This window comes from Periplaneta americana, chromosome 13 (assembly GCF_040183065.1).
Source record: "Periplaneta americana isolate PAMFEO1 chromosome 13, P.americana_PAMFEO1_priV1, whole genome shotgun sequence".
In the NCBI taxonomy this organism is placed as follows: domain Eukaryota; kingdom Metazoa; phylum Arthropoda; class Insecta; order Blattodea; family Blattidae; genus Periplaneta; species Periplaneta americana.
The window spans coordinates 135,867,398-135,886,402 of NC_091129.1; the positions used below are offsets into that span (position 1 = coordinate 135,867,398).

General features: G+C 37.7%; 1 protein-coding gene across 5 annotated transcripts in view; it reads right to left on the reverse strand.

Annotated features, from left to right (window-relative positions):
• pico overlaps positions 1-19,005 on the reverse strand; it is a 405,804-nt gene that overhangs the window by 110,839 nt on the left and 275,960 nt on the right. The window contains exon 1 of one of the 5 annotated variants that reach the window (XM_069844298.1): positions 3,688-4,181. The exons of the other annotated variants lie outside the window; for them this stretch is intronic. Within the exon in view, the coding sequence (XP_069700399.1) occupies positions 3,688-3,834 (147 nt within the window). The 5' untranslated portion in view covers positions 3,835-4,181. Of the gene's footprint in view, positions 1-3,687; positions 4,182-19,005 lie in introns of those variants that run through there. 5 annotated transcript variants of the gene reach the window in all.

Genomic DNA, 19,005 nt, shown 5'->3' on the forward strand with positions numbered 1-19,005 from the left:
ACCGTTTACTAACACCAATGCCTTCCAAAATCACTTTGACAGCGAGACCTCTAGCGGAGAGACGATTATATGGGTTGAGGATTCGACCTCTTCACCGCGATTTCAAGAACGGCTCTCAGCTCCTCATTTCCGTTGGTCCTTTCCTTTGGAGCAAAGTGCCTAAATTTTCATATCTATTGCTAAAGCGCTTAACTCTAGGAACTTCATCTTCAAAACCTTTATGTCGTTGCCACATACTGTAGTTACGAAAATACGAGTCTTCTATGTGATTAGATTCTTTTTCTTCTTCCGTTCAGGTATTATAATCTTTTCGCTGTAAGAAAAATCCTAATGTAAACAATAGCACGTGACTGAAGTGAGGCTTCATTGGCCGCTGTTTGGCGCCATAGATTCTCAGTACGTGTTACGCCTATTGTTGTACATTCTGTTTCATGTTAAATATTTCCCGTTACTCGTCAAGTAGTCCTAACCTCACTACTATGCATTCATTTGTTTAGGAAACATTTACTTCATAATTACTACAATTAAATTATTTTTAAGTCTTACGTCTTCACAATGGACAGTTGAGGATACAGAAGCCATACTTCAGTACCACGTGCTTACGTGAACAACTACGAGCTCAAGTGACGCCAGCTTGTTACATGAACAGACTACTTCGGTATTACTGTTGGTATTCATCCGCGTTCATAGTACATAACAAAATATAGAAGTAGCTTTTATTTTACATAGCGTTTTACACATGAGTGAAGTTAAATGTTTCATCGTATTTAACAACTAGAATTCAATTTTTTATTTTCAAATAATACAGGATTGTGGTTTCCAAATACGAACTATATTTTCCTGCGTCATGTGAGTGTTTCGACTGGGAGCCAATCACGGATATGACAGCAACGTGCTTATGTTTACATTAGGATTTTTCTTACAGCGAAAACAGTATAGACCCTGGAGCTGTTACGATCACAAAGAAGAATATTCATTACATCTCAATGACCGGATCATAAATGTCCTCTTCAGTCAAGCCGTTAGAGATTCTGTTGGCTCTCAATCTTTGAAGGTTTTTAAAATTTAAATCCGTGAGCCGAACAGAAAATAAGTACAGCCATTTTATTTGTGTAGTACCATTACATAATATCTACAATTCGTTTTTGAGTACCACTTCCTACAGTCAACTTCTCTCAAAAACTTCGTTTCATAAGCCTTTAAATTATATTTATCTTTTATTCTAATCGTAAAAAATGCACTTGAACAATAAAGAGTACAATATGTCGTGCTATTGGTATTACACATCCGTACTTTGGTTTTCCTCTACTAGAAAAGGTTTCAATTTTTTATTGATTCATGCTCATGCTACTCTTAAATTTAGTGTAGTTGCCGTGATAGAACTATCCAAAAATTATAATATAAGCCAAGACACGGTAATTTAATTACTGTTCGTGAAGACACCGCCCTCGATGTTTTCGTACTGAATACAGGCATCTCTGCAAAGCACACTTTACTTCCCTTCGTTCATTTCCGTATGGCTACATAACACAGGCATCGTTTAATACCACCACCACCATCACCACCTAGTATTATTACTGCAATATTATTACAGTATAATAATAATAATAATAATAATAATAATAATAATAATAATAATAATAATAATTTAAGATATATCTATCTACATTACTTATTCAACTGCATGTACAATGAGTAACTAGCGAGAATTAATGCACACATACGAAAGTTACGTCTAATATAAACGTACTTATGCTTGAACACGTTTCTTATGTGCAACATGTGGGTTTTTCTTAATGTATTGAGGTCGAGATTTTGCGGTATAGTTTTTCCGATATAAATGAATGCGAGTTTCGCCAATATTTACATAATAATAATAATAATAATAATAATAATAATAATAATAATAATACTCGGTGGCGTGACAGCTCATGGAGGTCGAAGATCGATTACACTCCTTTCGCCCACATACTTCATCAGAAGTGAATAATGATCCAACGGTACGCAGATCTAGTGTGGTCAGCACGATAACCTCAGCTGTTCCAGCTGGCTTGCGAAAAAAGGATTTCGCTCCTCACTGTAGCTCACCAAATTCATGATAATATGGGTGGCCATCGATTTCATATACTGATCGAAATTTCATGATCAAATTTCTCCTATTAGGAGTCGAAGAAGCGCGCATTCCATAGCTATTGCTAATTTAAAAGGCATGACGCCCTCCACTACGGAGCTACGGAGATAACAACTCTAATAATTTTAAATAATCAAAATTATTGCTAGTATTATTACTGCACAGTTTTACTATTTGGAAGCTAGGCCTACAAATCAGCTGACCATTTAGTTTAGTTTCCATGTAACTGGAAGTGTCCCTGGGTAGTAACTAGGTATCTAAGAATACTAAAATAGTAATGTTTAATTGTGTTGATTATAGTGTTGGTTTCTACTTGAAAAATTTAGTGAAGAACTTTTTTTTTCAGAACATGTGAGGAGAGATGGTAGGAGGAAGAATAAAGTGCATAAAATTTGCTGATGATATGGCTTTGTTAGCAGAAGAGGAGACGATACTAAGGGGTAAGCTACTGAGCTAAATGACAGCTGTGAGGAATATCGGATGAAGATAAATGCAAACAAGACGAGAACCGAAGAAAAAATAAAGAAGGTGAACGTGCTTATTCTAAATGAGGCAGTAGAGCAAGTGGACAGCTTCAAACACTGGGATGTGTTATAGGCAGTAACATGAGCTGCAGCCATGAAGTCAAAGGGAGGATAGCAATGGCAAAGGAAGCTCTTAATAGAAAAAGGACCATCTTCTGGAGACAGAACTAAGGAAGAGTCTAATGAAGTACTTTGTATGGAGTGTGGCACTGTATGGGAGACAGAAACATGGACATTACGACGAAGTGAAAAGAAACGACTAGAAGGATTTAATGTGAATATTGGAAAAGAATGGAGCGTGTGAAATGGACAGACATAATAAGAAATGAAGCTGTGTTGGAAAGAAAGAATGATGCTGAAACTGATCAGGATGAGAAAAAGAATTTGTTGGATCACTGGCTGAGAAGAAACTGCCTACTGAAGGATGCACTGAAAGGAATGGTGAACGAGAGAAGAGTTCGGGACAGAAGAAGATATCAGATGATAGACGACATTAAGATATATGGATCATATGAGGAGAGTAAGACTAAGACAGGGAACTATGAATGAAGGATGTTATTTATTCCCAGTGGTATGATAGTACCTACGTTGGTGGCATCAATGGCAGTGGCAAGAATATGGTTTATTTTGGGGGGGGGGGAATGGTAATAATGATAATGTCTGTAATGGTAATAATGATTTTGTTAATAATTAGTGATAAAATGGTAATTGTAATGGTGTTGGTGGCGACGTTCATTGTAACAATGGTCAATGTAATAATGACAACGGTGCTTGTACCTGTTGGTAGTGCCGGTGTTGATGATAATAGTGGTGATACTGAAGACAATTGCTACTGTATGTAATATAATTATTATGATAGTGGTTGTAGGTGGTGGTAGTGTTAAAGGCAATTTTTTCTGTCGCATTGGATATACATAATATGTAGTGTTCCATAGAGGATGCAGTATTCAAAATGATCTGTCACTGAATCAAAATAAAAATGAAGCTGAGGCAACAAATCGCAGCAGGTGCGGATGGATCTCGAGCACTCACCTTGGTGAGAATTTGTCGAAGTTCCAACGACAGCCTATTCCTGTAGCATTTCCTGCCACAGCTTGTGCACCTATGCTGTGGCGCCAGCAGGTGGTAGTCCTCCAAACTATCGAGGGAGCGGCGTCTCCGCCTGCCACTGCACAGCATTGTCACTGCCCTAATGCGATTCCCATGTCCAGCAAGACTGAATATTCATAACAGTTACGCAATTGACACGTCCCCACTTCCAAGTTCACCCAACGAGTTTCACTTCTGTTCTTTCTGACACTAAAAATCAGAAATAAAATACACAACGAACTCGCAGATAACCTCAATCAACTGTCCTCAAACACAAAACAATTTCAGTGACGTTTGAAAACGAACGCGAGTACGGTTCTATGTCCCAAGTCACTCACTGATAAATCTAGTATCACTTTGGCAACGCGTTCGAATTTTTAACGAAGTAGAGCACTCGGCTGCAAGCGCAGTTCTTCCGATTGTGGTGTCTTCGGGAGACCTACAGACAGCGCGAAGGATGGACACGGTTTGAGTGCCGATCTCGGCTACAAGGTGGGATATATATGTGGCGCTGTTACAGGTAACGCAGGGAGGGGAGATTCTACTACCTGGCCCGACAAAGTAGACCCTTTGCCAACTCGATGCATTTCTTTTGGAGATCCACTTTATATCAACATTCAAAAGCTTTTGTATTTTTAATATTTTCAGCTCATGTAACTGATACGCTAATTATCATATGTACATTCATTATTAACAGAGAGGGTTTGGAATTGAACGGGTTACATCAGCTTCTTGTCTATGCGGATGACGTGAATATGTTAGGAGAAAATCCACAAACGATTAGGAAAAATACGGAAATTTTACTTGAAACAAGTAAACCGATAGGTCTGGACGTAAATCCCGAAAAGACAAAGTATATGACTATGTCTCGTGACCAGAATATTGTACGAAATGGAAACATAAAAATTGGAGATTTATCCTTCGAAGAGATGGAAAAATTCATATATCTTGGAGCAACAATAACGAATATAAATGACACTCGGCAGTAAATTAAACGCAGAATAAATATGGAAAATGCCTGATATTATTCGGTTGAGAAGCTTTTGTCATCTACTCCGCTGTCAAAAAATCTGAACGTTAGAATTTATAAAACAGTTATATCACCGGTTGTTCTGTATGGCTGTGAAACTTGGACTCTCATTTTGAGAGAGGAGCAGAGATTAAGGGTGTTTGAGAATAAGGTTCTTACGAAAATATTTGGAGCTAAGAGGGATGAAGTTACAGGAGAATGGAAAAAGTTACACAACACAGAACTGCACGCCTTGTATTCTTCACCTGACATAATTAGGAACATTAAATCCAGACGTTTGAGATGGACAGGGCATGTAGCACGTATGGGCGAATCCAGAAATGCATATGGAGTGTTAGTTGGGAGACCGGAAGGAAAAATATCTTTGGGGAGACCGAGACGTAGATGGGAGGATAATATTAAAATGGATTTAAGGGGGGTGGGATATGATGATAGAGACTGGATTAATCTTGCACAGGATAGGGACCGATGGCGGGCTCATGTGAGGACGGCAATGAACCTGCGGGTTCCTTAAAAGCTATTTGTAAGTAAGTACATTCATTATTTGGACCTTTTTTATTTGGTTATTTAACGACGCAGTATCAACTACTAGGTTATTTAGTGTCGATGAAATTTCTAATAGCGAGGTGCTATTTGGCGAGATGATGCCGAGGATTCGCCATAGATTACCTGACATTCATCTTACGATAGGGGAAAACCTCGGAAAAAAACCCAACTAGGTAATCAGCCCATGCGGGAATCGAACCCACACCCGAGCTAAACTCCGGATCAGAAGGCAAACGCACTACTATCCGAGCTACGTCGGTGGCTATATGGACCTTAATGACCCTTTCCGAGATTCCAAGTTTGGAAGTATCCGAATATCTTCATTCCGGTCATACACTTTTACTCAGAATTAACACAGATTAAATTACAACCACCTCTGATTGATGTTCTGGCTGATACGTATTGTATTATCAGGCAGTACATCTCACTTGACGATATGTGTCAGAGGAAGAACAATTGTTTGTATGCATCTGAAGTCTGACTAGTGTAATTTGTACCTAGTCCGCGATGTATGCAGTGGAGGGGAAAAGGAACTGGCCACCCTATCCCATTATCTCCTGGCCTAGTTACTTCATAAGTGGTGTCCTCTTGGTGTCACTTGTGAAGTTCAGATCTGTCTTCGGACTGTTGACTAAACAACAACAAACTACAACTTTGTGTTTACACCACACTGAGTTCGATAAAATTCAGTACATAATTCCGCTATTCACTTAATCACCTGTAGTCAAGATTCTTAACAATAGATGGCACTGATATCGATTGACAAGTTTCAACAAAACGTATATGGTCTATGACTTAAAAATATATAATGGTTTGCCTCATAAAATTAAAAATACGAATGATTTAAGATATTTTAAGAATTTTAACAATCCTCTGTCCCTACAATTTAGATGAAATACGTGGGTTTTACATTAGTCCTAATGTGTTGTATTTTTATGTATTTTAATTATTGTTTTCGGTTTTAATTGTTGTCTCTCCCTCTCTCTCTCTCTCTGACAAGTCCTATGGTTTTAACTCTTTTATGGACAAATAAAAATTAAATGAAATTAAAAGTAGTAGCCTACTGAATTGTGAATAAAAATCAATATTTCATCTGTAGTTCAGACTCTTAACATTAGATGACAAGTAGTACTAAAGCATATAGAAAGTCCTTCCAACATACGAAGTTCGAAAGCATTTGAATTAAATTGAATAAAAATATATTATTTATATTCCATTAATATTGTTTATTGAATATTGTATTCATAAAAAGCTTCAGCAAATATTATTAGGGAATTCATCTTTTCAGGTAATTTCCCACGCGCTTCGCTCCGCAATTGTGAAATTATCGACAAGATGAAACTCGTACTATTATTGATAATCTTACAGCATCCATAGTTAATGTAAGCGTCGTTGTCTAGTTTATGGCAGGATAACTTTGTTTTTAAGTTTCATTTGAAATTGCTACTGACTGATCTAAGGAACTCCATTTGTTGTAATAATTAGTCTTTTATCCGTCCATCTTTTCCACAGTTCAGTTTCAGAAGAATCACAAAGTAATCTGTAATATTAATTTAGACGTAATTACCGATGTCTACAGCTTAATTGATAGTTTTGTTGATGCAAAATAAACATAATATTTGGCGAACTTGTAGTTCCATTCGCTCTAATGAAATTATTACCCTATCCAGTATTCAATACCTACTCTAATGAAACTATTACGCTATCCTGCATCCAGTATCTATAGCTAATGGGCAAACTATTCAACCTGGGGCTTAGTCCACCCATGAAATTTTCAACGTTTCACTTTGCAATTTGCACTTTTCATTGCAGTTTCTGTTCCACTATCATTTTTCAAAACTGGTTCGCAAAGTGAAAAATGAAAAGGAAAAGTAGACGAAACTTTTCAAATATATTATTAGGCTACTTCTGTTCCACAATTACAGTAATTTTGAAAAGTGCAAAGACATATGCTGAAAAGTGAATTGAATGTTTGCAAAAAATAATAATAATAAAATAAAAAAAACTAAACTAACCTGTCACAGGTTCGTTCATACAAGACGTACAAAAAGTCTAAACTAACCTAATATAACCTAACTTAGCCTGTAACAAATTCCCGTACCGAGACCTTAGAAAAATTCAAAGTGGAAGTTTCAGTGTCGCGTGCTATAGAAAAGCCCACGGCTTTCTCGTAATATAAAGCAGATTTCTGTGTTTCAGTTATTGTACAGATATTTGAGTACGACGCAGTTCTATTACTGGTAGGTACTTGTCTATTTCATTATTATTTTAAAGCATATTAAGTCGTTCTCTCTTATATTTATACAGAAATTGCTTGCAGTGCATGTTTCCTGAGGTATTTGTTTATAATACAATACTAAACTAATAATTCCCACTAGAAGTATAATATTTGATCATTTCTAGAAATTCGTTTAGAAGACCATTACTTGCTTTCAGTCATCTGATGTTTCACTTATCTTTATAATACAATTAATGGCTCTATACCAGCCGTGGCGAAAACGTGACTCGCGAGACATTGTGGCTCGCAGTGATAGCTGTGCATTTCGCTTGCTTCTAACCTCCGCCAACCCCCACCCTCTCACTCACTGGAGTCAAACTCTGTTCCATTTGTATTTGTCTCTGACCTGCGAGTGGCAATGTCTCTCTCGAAACCATGTACCAAAGTTCCAAGTAGGATGGGAGGACGCATTTTTTTTGCTGTCAATATGATGAGAATATTAAATGTAAGCTTATGATTTGTTGACAAGTATTACGAGGAAAACGATTGTATAACATAAAACGGCATTATACTACATGTTACTGATGAAACATTAAAAGGTTTAAGTGTTATTGTTGTCATCATCATCATCATCATCATCAACATCTCTGTACGTCGATCCTTTTTCAGCAGATGTACGAATAATGCGGTTAGCTCTTCAATTTGAACACACTGATTTACTATGTGACGTCAAATGAAAGCTAGATGTAAGAACTTGACAAATGTTGAACTTTTAAATCTTTGCCAAAAAATAAATACCCAAAGCTTCGTTCTTTCGATTGCTCCGTTGAAGCCATGTTCGCTACAACTTACGTTTGTGAAAAATTATTTTCAACAATTAAAATAGTAAAAACCAAATTTAGATCACGACTGACAGACAAATACCTTCGTGATCACTACGACTGGCAGTAAGTGACATAATTCCTGATTTTGAAACTTTATCGCAGAGACATTCTGAAGACAGTTAATTTTAGGTTGTGATATTGTTCATTTATTGTTCATTTCTTTCTTCGTTAAATGTACTAAACATTAGTTTGTAGCCTTGTACTGTATAAAATTATATTTAAGTGCTTGACGTAAGGAAAATGAAAATCCGTTAATAAGTCAGGCAGTTGCTTCACTTCCCCTTCGGGTGTCCGCCTCCCTCCATAGGTGCTATGCACGTTGCAGGTTACATAGTGGCTCGGCGCACGATTACATTTTCGCCACCGCTGCTCTATACCATTCCTATTCCACGTCTTCACATATAGCTCACTGTGAACAATTTTGTATGTTTGCTATGACATGAACTCTTATATTTCAAAGTGATAATGAAGAGAAAAATGTTTTTTAAGTAATCTTAAATCTAACCTACGGTAGTTTCAAGGCCCTTTCCGTTGCTTTCAACTATGACAAATGCCACAGAATCAGTCTGAGATCCCATCTTTTAGCAGACTTGAAGCAGGAAGGCAGGGCCAGGAAGTAACGCCTACCCCTTGTGTAACGACCTACAGCAGATGTTCGTAGAGAACTCTCACCTTTGAAGGAAACCCACAGTACAGTCAGAATGTTTTGGCATGGGCGATACTCGCTCACTGTTACTCGTTCCCTATGTTATGAGTAGGGACCGGATTTTTAGGTTTTTGAGAAGTATATTTTAGGTTATTGGAATAGGTGAAATAGGTTCTTTTAGGTTTTTGCTCCAAACTGAGAAAGGGGGTTGCAAAAATTGCCTGATCGTTAGAATGTACGCTTACATCAATTTTAAATAACATAACTTTTCCCTCGGTGATAAAGATGAAATCATTTCCGATTCACTGACGTAATAAATGTGATTTCACTTGTTTTGGCATAGCTTAACAAACACAAAATATAAAAATGCAATGTAAACACCAGAAGCACTAGAATAAGACAGACAGCACAGACACCTCAGAAATGTTCACAGCTCTTACTCACACACGCAAACTCAGTCTTTTATCAGGGAACAAGTCCGAAAACTTCACGAATTTCAACAATGAGATAAGACAGACAGCACAGACACCTCAGAAATGTTCACAGCTCTTACTCACACACGCAAGAGCAGTCTTCCATCAGGGAACATGTCCGAAAACTTCACGAATTTCAACAATGAGATAAGACAGACTGCACAGACACCTCAGAAATGTTCACAGCTCTTACTCACACACGCAAGAGCAGTCTTCTATCAGGGAACATATCCGAAAACTTCACGAATTTCAACAATGAGATAAGACAGACAGCACAGACACCTCAGAAATGTTCACAGCTCTTACTCACACACGCAAGAGCAGTCTTCCATCAGGGAACATGTCCGAAAACTTCACGAATTTCAACAATGAGATAAGACAGACTGCACAGACACCTCAGAAATGTTCACAGCTATTACACACGCAAGAGCAGTGTTTATCAGGGAACAATTCCGAAAACTTCACGAATTTCAACAATGAGATAAGACAGACTGCACAGACACCTCAGAAATGTTCACAGCTCTTACACACGCAAGAGCAGTGTTTATCAGGGAACATGTCCGAAAACTTCACGAATTTCAACAATGAGATAAGACAGACTGCACAGACACCTCAGAAATGTTCACAGCTCTTACACACGCAAAAGCAGTCTTTATCAGGGAACATGTCCGAAAACTTCACGAATTTCAACAATGAGATAAGACAGACTGCACAGACACCTCAGAAATGTTCACAGCTCTTACACACGCAAAAGCAGTCTTTATCAGGGAACATGTCCGAAAACTTCACGAATTTCAACAATGAGATAAGACAGACTGCACAGACACCTCAGAAATGTTCACAGCTCTTACACACGCAAGAGCAGTGTTTATCAGGGAACAATTCCGAAAACTTCACGAATTTCAACAATGAGATAAGACAGACTGCACAGACACCTCAGAAATGTTCACAGCTCTTACACACGCATGAGCAGTCTTTATCAGGGAACATGTCCGAAAACTTCACGAATTTCAACAATGAGATAAGACAGACTGCACAGACACCTCAGAAATGTTCACAGCTCTTACACACGCAAGAGCAGTGTTTATCAGGGAACAATTCCGAAAACTTCACGAATTTCAACAATGAGATAAGACAGACTGCACAGACACCTCAGAAATGTTCACAGCTCTTACTCACACACGCAAACGCAGTCTTCTATCAGGGAACATGTCCGAAAACTTCGAGAATTTCAACAATGAGATAAGACAGACTGCACAGACACCTCAGAAATGTTCACAGCTCTTACTCACACACGCAAGAGCAGTCTTCTATCAGGGAACATATCCGAAAACTTCACGAATTTCAACAATGAGATAAGACATTCTGCACAGACACCTCAGAAATGTTCACAGCTCTTACTCACACACGCAAGAGCAGTCTTTATCAGGGAACATATCCGAAAACTTCACGAATTTCAACAATGAGATAAGAGAGACTGCACAGACACCTCAGAAATGTTGACAGCTCTTACTCACACACGCAAGAGCAGTCTTCTATGAGGGAACATGTCCGAAAACCTCGAGAATTTTAACAATGAGATTTTTTCGCAGTTCATTCACTTCAAGAGAAAGTTGTCACTGATATCCACAAATTGGCATGTTATATCTAAGATCAGTGAATTTCCAAAATACATACGGTCTCAATCAGTGCCCTTGACAGCTTAGGACGGCCTGCTTTACAAAGAAAGACGGAATTCCCTGTTAATCATTTTATCTAAAACAACAAGACTGAAGGTGTAAAGACCGCAGATTTCGGTCGCTTTCTTCAGTGCAGAAGAGAATAAAAATTGTAAGATATACTGACATTTCTAAAATATATTTACATAAAACGCAGTAAATATAGAAAAATACATATTAATTATGATTTAGGTTTTATTTCAGTTCTTAAGGTACAAATTGTTTGTTTTTTTTTTTTTTTTTTTTTTTTTAGGTTCAACAGAATTTACATATATGACTCTTACGACCATTAATCGGAAAATTATCTAAGAAATTATGAGCTTAGAAGTAAAGAAAAAAAGGTAAAAACCTATAAATCCGGTCCCCAGTTATGAGGTAAAATATCGCGTAATGTATGGCTGTAACTAAATATTATTAGCACTCATCATATCCGTTCCCACCTCTATCACACAGAACACACCGCAAAACGAAGAAGACCGACTGTTGTCATTCCTGTGGCGAAGGCTTCCTGTTGCCCACCCGCATTGGCGAGACCGAAACGGGTTAGTCCGAAACATGACTGATATTCCGCGAAGCTACAACTCCAATAAAACAAGTCTTTACCGCCTTTTTTTCCTCACAGTAAAATATTTCACACATCGTGGCTCATAAAACGTAGCCTTCTTTGAAATGCGGGATGCAGATCGTTACAATCATGATCATGATCACACCACTATATTATTATATCTGTAAGAATTACATGCAGCTTCTGGAATAAAAAAAAATAGTTTTCAATTTTTCTTTCATTTAATCATAGTTCAAACTCTCCTCTTCTATTACAGACATAATGATCTACAATACTTCTGCCACCTCTGACTGAGGTTCTGGCTGATATGTATTCTACACCCTCTGACACGGAGATTACTTGCTCGGGAATCGGCATGTATTCTGTTTTTACACGTGTGCGTTTTACTTAGGGAGATTCAAATATACCGGTCTTTGAAACAAGACAGAGCTCTACCGCTACGCCACACAGGCATACAGAAACGTAAACATGTAATTCAGGTACTGTCATCTGGTGGTAGATGAAAGAAACGCACTGTCCGATATTACCCGATATCCGATATTACCCAACTCTCCCCTAATTTTATGCCATAAAATGTGTCTATTCATAGTTCAGAAGTATTCCATTTTAGCAATTTACATTTACAACATTACATAATTTGGCGCTTTAAGGAAATTATATATTAAAATCAGAACTTAAATTCTGCGTTGTATCAGGGATACGTACGCACGTGTTAAATTTCGGGAATGAAACTACATTTGTGTTTATTTATATGTTTTATTTCTGGTTTACAAATCGAAAGTATGGGTCTATAATAAGAGAAGGAAATAGAAAATGGCATGCAATATATTTGCTATTTATACGAATTGACATTCCGAAATCAGTCCCAACTCACCACGAATTTTTCATCATGATTCACTCAAAGTGTATCGAACGCGTCTATTATCACTTTAATACTGCAGAATTTGCGACCACAAATCAAGCGAGAACTACAGAACTGTAGCTGCTCTAGATGCCGGGATATTACCTAGAGAAGCCGAGCGATACGGCTAATTTTATACGCAAATTCAGCGCCCTCATGCCCATAAGGCGTTGTCACAAAAGTTACATTGGCTCGTGGCCTAACTACTATTAATATTAGCATTCGGTTGTAGTTCATGGTCTTGCTACAATTAAGCACTTGAAATTCTGCCATTATTTATTTTACCACGGCTTCCAGAATGTTTTATCCACACTCGGTGCGAGGAAAGATGTGTTCTACACCAAAACTGAATCTGTATATATCTCCTTAATATAAGATAAAACTTGTAGATAGGGAATAAAGTGGCCTTGCACTTGAGACAGACTATGGACCAAGCAAGATATGTATGATGGCAATTCATCGTAGTACGTTAACCTGCACTTGGTAGGGAGGAAAACCACAAAGGAAGTTGTTCAGTACAGAATGTATTTCCTCGAGTCTTGTGTTACACATTATTAATAGCTCTCCACAGAGCCACAGTGACAGCGCACATGGCTACAAATTCAGTAACCTCATGCTCGAAACCCGATAATGCAAGTAGAGAATTGTACGTATAAAATGTATAGGCTGCGTTCCTTTTTTATGTTGCATAAAGCGAATGCCTTACGCCACGATGACCACATGGCCGGGGAGGTCGCTGTTTAGGAATGTCTAATGCATCTAATACTGAATTCAAAGTTTCACAAGAGAGGAAAAACAGAGTCTATACCCTCAGTCCTTGATAGATAAGGATAATGATGTTTGTGGTGATGATTTAAACGAATAACACAAAATATATAAATAAGAATATACAAACAGACAAATGAGATGATGTGAAGCAGGTAGTGGATAAATGAGATGGAGGTGAAGCAGAGGACGAATGAGATGAATGTGATGCACAAAGAGGACAGATGAAATGGAGGTGAAGCAGACAAAAAACAAATGAGGTGGAGGTGAAGCAGACAGAGGACAAATGAGGTTAATGTGAAGCACAAAGAGGACAGATGAGATGGAGGTGAAGCAGACAAAGAACAAATGAGGTGGAGGTGAAGCAGACAGAGGACAAATGAGGTTAATGTGAAGCACAAAGAGGACAGATGAGATGGAGGGGAAGCAGACAAAGAACAAATGAGGTGGAGGTGATGCAGACAGAGGACAAATGAGGTTAATGTGAAGCACAAAGAGGACAGATGAGATGGAGGTGAAGCAGACAAAGAACAAATGAGGTGGAGGTGATGCAGACAGAGGACAAATGAGGTTAATGTGCAGCACAAAGAGGACAGATGAGATGGAGGGGAAGCAGACAAAGAACAAATGAGGTGGAGGTGAACCAGGTAGAGGACAAATGAGAGAGGTGAAGCAGACAGAGGACAAATGAGGTGAATGTGAAGCACAAAGAGGACAGATGAGGTGGAGGTGAAGCAGACAAAGAACAAATGAGGTGGAGTGAAGCAGGTAGAGGACAAATGAGGTGAAAGTGAAGCAGACAGAGGACAAATGAGAGAGGTGAAGCAGACAGAGGACAAATGAGGTGAATGTGAAGCACAAAGAGGACAGATGCGGTGGAGGTGAAGCAAGCAAAGAACAAATGAAGTGGAGGTGAAGCAGGTAGAGGAGAAATGAGGTGAATATGAAGCAGACAGAGGACAAATGAGGTGATTGTGAAGCACAGAGAGGACAAATGAGGTGGAGGTGAAGCAGACAAAGAAATGAGGTGGAGGTGAAGCAGGTAGAGGAAAAATGAGGTGGAGTGAAGCACAGGACAAATGAGGTGAATGTGAAGCACAAAGAGGACAGCTGAGATGGAGGTGAAGCAGACAAAGAACAAATGAGGTGGAGGTGAAGCAGGTAGAGGACAAATGAGGTGAACGTGAAGCACAAAGAAGACAGATGAGATGGAAGTGAAGCAGACAGAGGTTTTGGAGGTGAAGCTGACAGAGGACGAATAAGGTGGAGGTGAAGCATAGGGAGAGGATGTGAGTGAAGCAGACAGGGGACAGAGTTTGTGGAATTGAAAGAGACAGAGAGAGAGCTGGCGGAGGAGAGAAGCAGAATAAGAGTAACAGAAGAAGGAACAGCCGGTTGATGTAGCTAAGGAAAAGAAAAATGTATGAAATAAAAAAGATAACATGCAAGGAAACGAACTACCTCCTATTTTGCTCCAATGCAGGAAACAAGCACTCCACTTTTCGTTTAAACAAGAGAGGCGTTGACAAGAGTAATAACAGTGGGAGCTCCAGTTCCATTTTTAAATTTCCTTCATCGGATTCCCCTGATGTGTTGCTTGGGTTTTGACAATAATAAAAGCACTCTAACAACCTGAACATATCTTGAACTCCCACTTCTTCGATATCACTCGATCTAAAAAGTAAACAGACACAAGGCGGGACTCCGAGACATGGTAGTCAGCATGGTACCGGGGTTCCACATAAACAGAACATTCCAGAAAGGGCAAATGTTCCCATTTTGAAGTGGAAAATAAACAGGTAGGAGCTTAACATTTTTTTTTTCCGCATTAGAGATAAGGCTCACTGCCATGATGTGAACCTACGACATGAATTCCCCGCTTTGCTTCTCTTTCGATGGAAATCAGTAGAATTTTTATCTGCTACGTCAGATTTGAACCCGCGAACTTCGCGTCTAATAGGAAAAAGCTGCAGTTTGTATTACGTGGTTAGCTTATAGAACGCAAGTATAGTATAAATATATACAGGGACATCATTTTATTTTTACTAACATTTTTAATATTAACCTGGCCATACCTTTAGACAACCGGAAACACCGTTCGCTACCCCCTTTCCACGATTTGAGTTCGATGATACTGGCGTAAAACACAAACAAATCACTTTAATAGGTATAGGAGGGAAGAAAAGTACTTCATCCATTTACGTAAACTAGGAAATATCGCGATTTTGAGTTCGATAATTTTCATTAGGTTTTTATTTAATCAAAATGCAGTACTGTATTAAGAATAAGTGTTTTTACTCACGAACTGAGCTATCCATGCGAACGTATTCATTATGCAGTGTATATTATACTGTCTACAGCATATTAGCGTACAATATATAGAATGAAGTTCAATTGAAAAAATAATCATAATATGGATATTTAAACACATTTTTGAAAATGGTAGTCGTTCATTTCGATAGCCTACAGGCTTCAGTTCTTTTGTGCATATTATCGCACTATAGACTATTGCATCTAATTCCAATTACCAGTTTCGTCCTTCGTACTAGTAACTCATGTTCAAATAATTCTGTACCTACTCTATAAAAGAGTACCTTATGTACTGTAAATTCAATCTTCACTTCTGCCCGACCCGCATAGATAAAATTACTCAGACATGCTATCTACTGTCCGTCCAAGTGGTTATGCCGCAAGATCGTAGAAAGGAGGGAAATCACGTGACAGTTAATTACTTAACGAGGCCCTTTTATTTAAGTTATTTTAAACAGTTGTATAATATTACGTAAACGTCCAATTCCTAACAGAAATTAATGTTTTCAGAAAAGAGCTAAGACAGCCCTGTTTTACAGAGGGGCGTGCAGAAGCAGGTGGGGGAAATCAGGATGCGACGTAGGCAAACGGACAGTACCTGTGCGAAAATATGATTCAATATTAAAAGTTCTTTCGTCACTGGAAAACGCGAATATATTTCTGGAAAATAACTCAGTGCTGTTTACTATAAGCAGCCTTGATTCTGTCTGGAGAACAGGTGAAACTTCATTAGTAGAAGGGGTGGGAGTGAAGTACATTAAAAAATTCAGGTATAATAAAAATTGAAGTAAAAATAAAATGATGTCCCTGTATTATTCTGTCCATAGACAAAATCATATTGAAAAATTAAACGATTCTGCAAAATTGAAAGCAATAAAATTAAATATAACCTGAAATGAAGCTTATTATGGAGCGATGTGCTTAAGCTATAAGACCGTTAAGCGAGATAACTGCCAGTTTATGTATCTGCTCAACCGTAACATATGTGTTTCAGTGCTAAAATAAAGCATTTTATCCTTTCAAAGTCACCGAGGCTTATCAAATGTGTGTTACTGTGAACTCCACATTTCATTCATACCTTATGGCTCGTTAGATGACGTAACTATTCTGCTATCATGGAAGTGAATGACCAGGAAATCATATCCCGGAATTATCAGAAGGAGAAATATTGGAAGACTAAGGAAGAGAGACAGGGAGTCTACAAAGCCAAATTCTTGTGGTGATGCTTAGGAAGTGAATGCCAGGCACTTGTCTGGAATTTCGCCGCTACTTTGAACAACAGTTAGACTCTGAATTTTAGACTAAACTCTGTTTTTTTGGTACAACGACTCTGGTGGAGTGATAAAGACAGCTTTGCCCTGTAACACAGGCGTGCGAGTTTATGGCAAGGTATACATTAGGCTAATAATACCTGTAGTACTAATCTCGCTGTATATGGTGGATGAGAAATTTTTCAGACGAGAGTAGTGCGTCATCTATTTGTGGAGAAGCTAAATTACGCAAAGCTATTCTGACTTAGTACAGTTTCAAAATTATACTTCTTTGAATAATTTCAAGAGAAAAATTGTTCCGGGGCCGGGTATCGATCTCGGGACATTTGGCTGAACGCACCAACGCTCTTACCAACTGAGCTATCTAGGAACTTCACAGTCTCAATTTTTCCCTTTATATACACATAACTCGAGTGGGCTGACAAGACGCTAGAAACCCACATCGAGTGCATCGAAATTATTTAAGTCTGCTTCACAGAGGGCTTTACCTGAAAGCTAGATTTTCATTATACTCCTTTACTTGACGTCCAACTTAAACTATACTGGCTATTGGGATAGATTCTTTATCACCATATATGTTTTATTATTAATTGTAATTATTGTGTTAAATTGTATTGTGTATTCTTATTGTATTGTGTATTGTAAATTTTATTGTGTATTGTTTATGATTTTATTTTGTATTGTTTATCATTTTATTGTGTATTGTTTATATTGTGTACACCACTGCCACCGGGTGCTTGCCCACTTGCAGTGAAAATAAATACATACATACATCACCCTTATGATAATTAACTTAATTATCTTCAAAATGATAATCTAATTAATAATATTATTATTATTTACTTTATACTGTCAGCGCCCTCATTATAACCACCATCTTCTTTTTCTTTTTCCACCTCATTATGTTTACAACAGTTCAAACCTATCGTCTTCTTCGTTCCAGGTTTATTTTTCATTAGAGTTAACATATCCTATTTGGAGTGTCTCCAATGTCGGTTCATATCAATTCATTGTACACAGCATAGCAATCTTTATAATTCTTTACCTTACAATTTAAACTGTTTTCTTTTCAGTATGCCTGTATGTACGAATAATAATAATAATTTAGTGTTGTTGCTTTCATGTAATTCTAATGCAATAATAAAAATACATTTTGGCTCTGTGTAATCTATTTTCATATTTTTCATCAAGTTCTCATTTCTAATCAACGCACATTCTATTGAATTACATTTTAGTTTATCGTCGTATGAATTGTCTTTTGTTTACAGTATTACCACAGTCTAGTTTATACAGTTGATGAGAGTACTAGGAACAACAGACTGTGCCAGTACTGTTTTGCATTGTCTGTGATGAGGCGATAGTAGCGATCCTAGTGGTCAGCAACTATCAATGGATGCATATTCCCTACGTATTGAGCTTCGTGACTGTATATACTAGACTGGTATTACACACGATTAAATGTTCATGTTTTTCCCTCTGTGACGGAAGACAAAGCACAAAGACTTGTTAATTATTTCTAATAATACGAAATATTTATTTTCAGTCAATGACTTTACTTTCTATATATGTGAGGTGCGAGTCCTTACATTACATGATTTTAATATTGTATGAACGTTTTCGTCGGTTTCACACCAACATCATCAGATACAACATTTTATACAGTAATATCATCTCTAATAAGTACATATGTCTCTACAACCAAAATACAATATATATTAATGAGCATACACCATGATAAAAACAACATAATTTAGGACATCAATATATCTCTTTTCTTGTTAGACTACACTCTACTGTCAATTGATTAAAAAGCACACGTGTGATTACAATACATGTACATATATAAAATTGCAGGTCTTCACTGATAAAATAATAAAAATAAAAACTATATACTATATTATGTGAAGAGATGCATTACAGTCATACGCGATCAT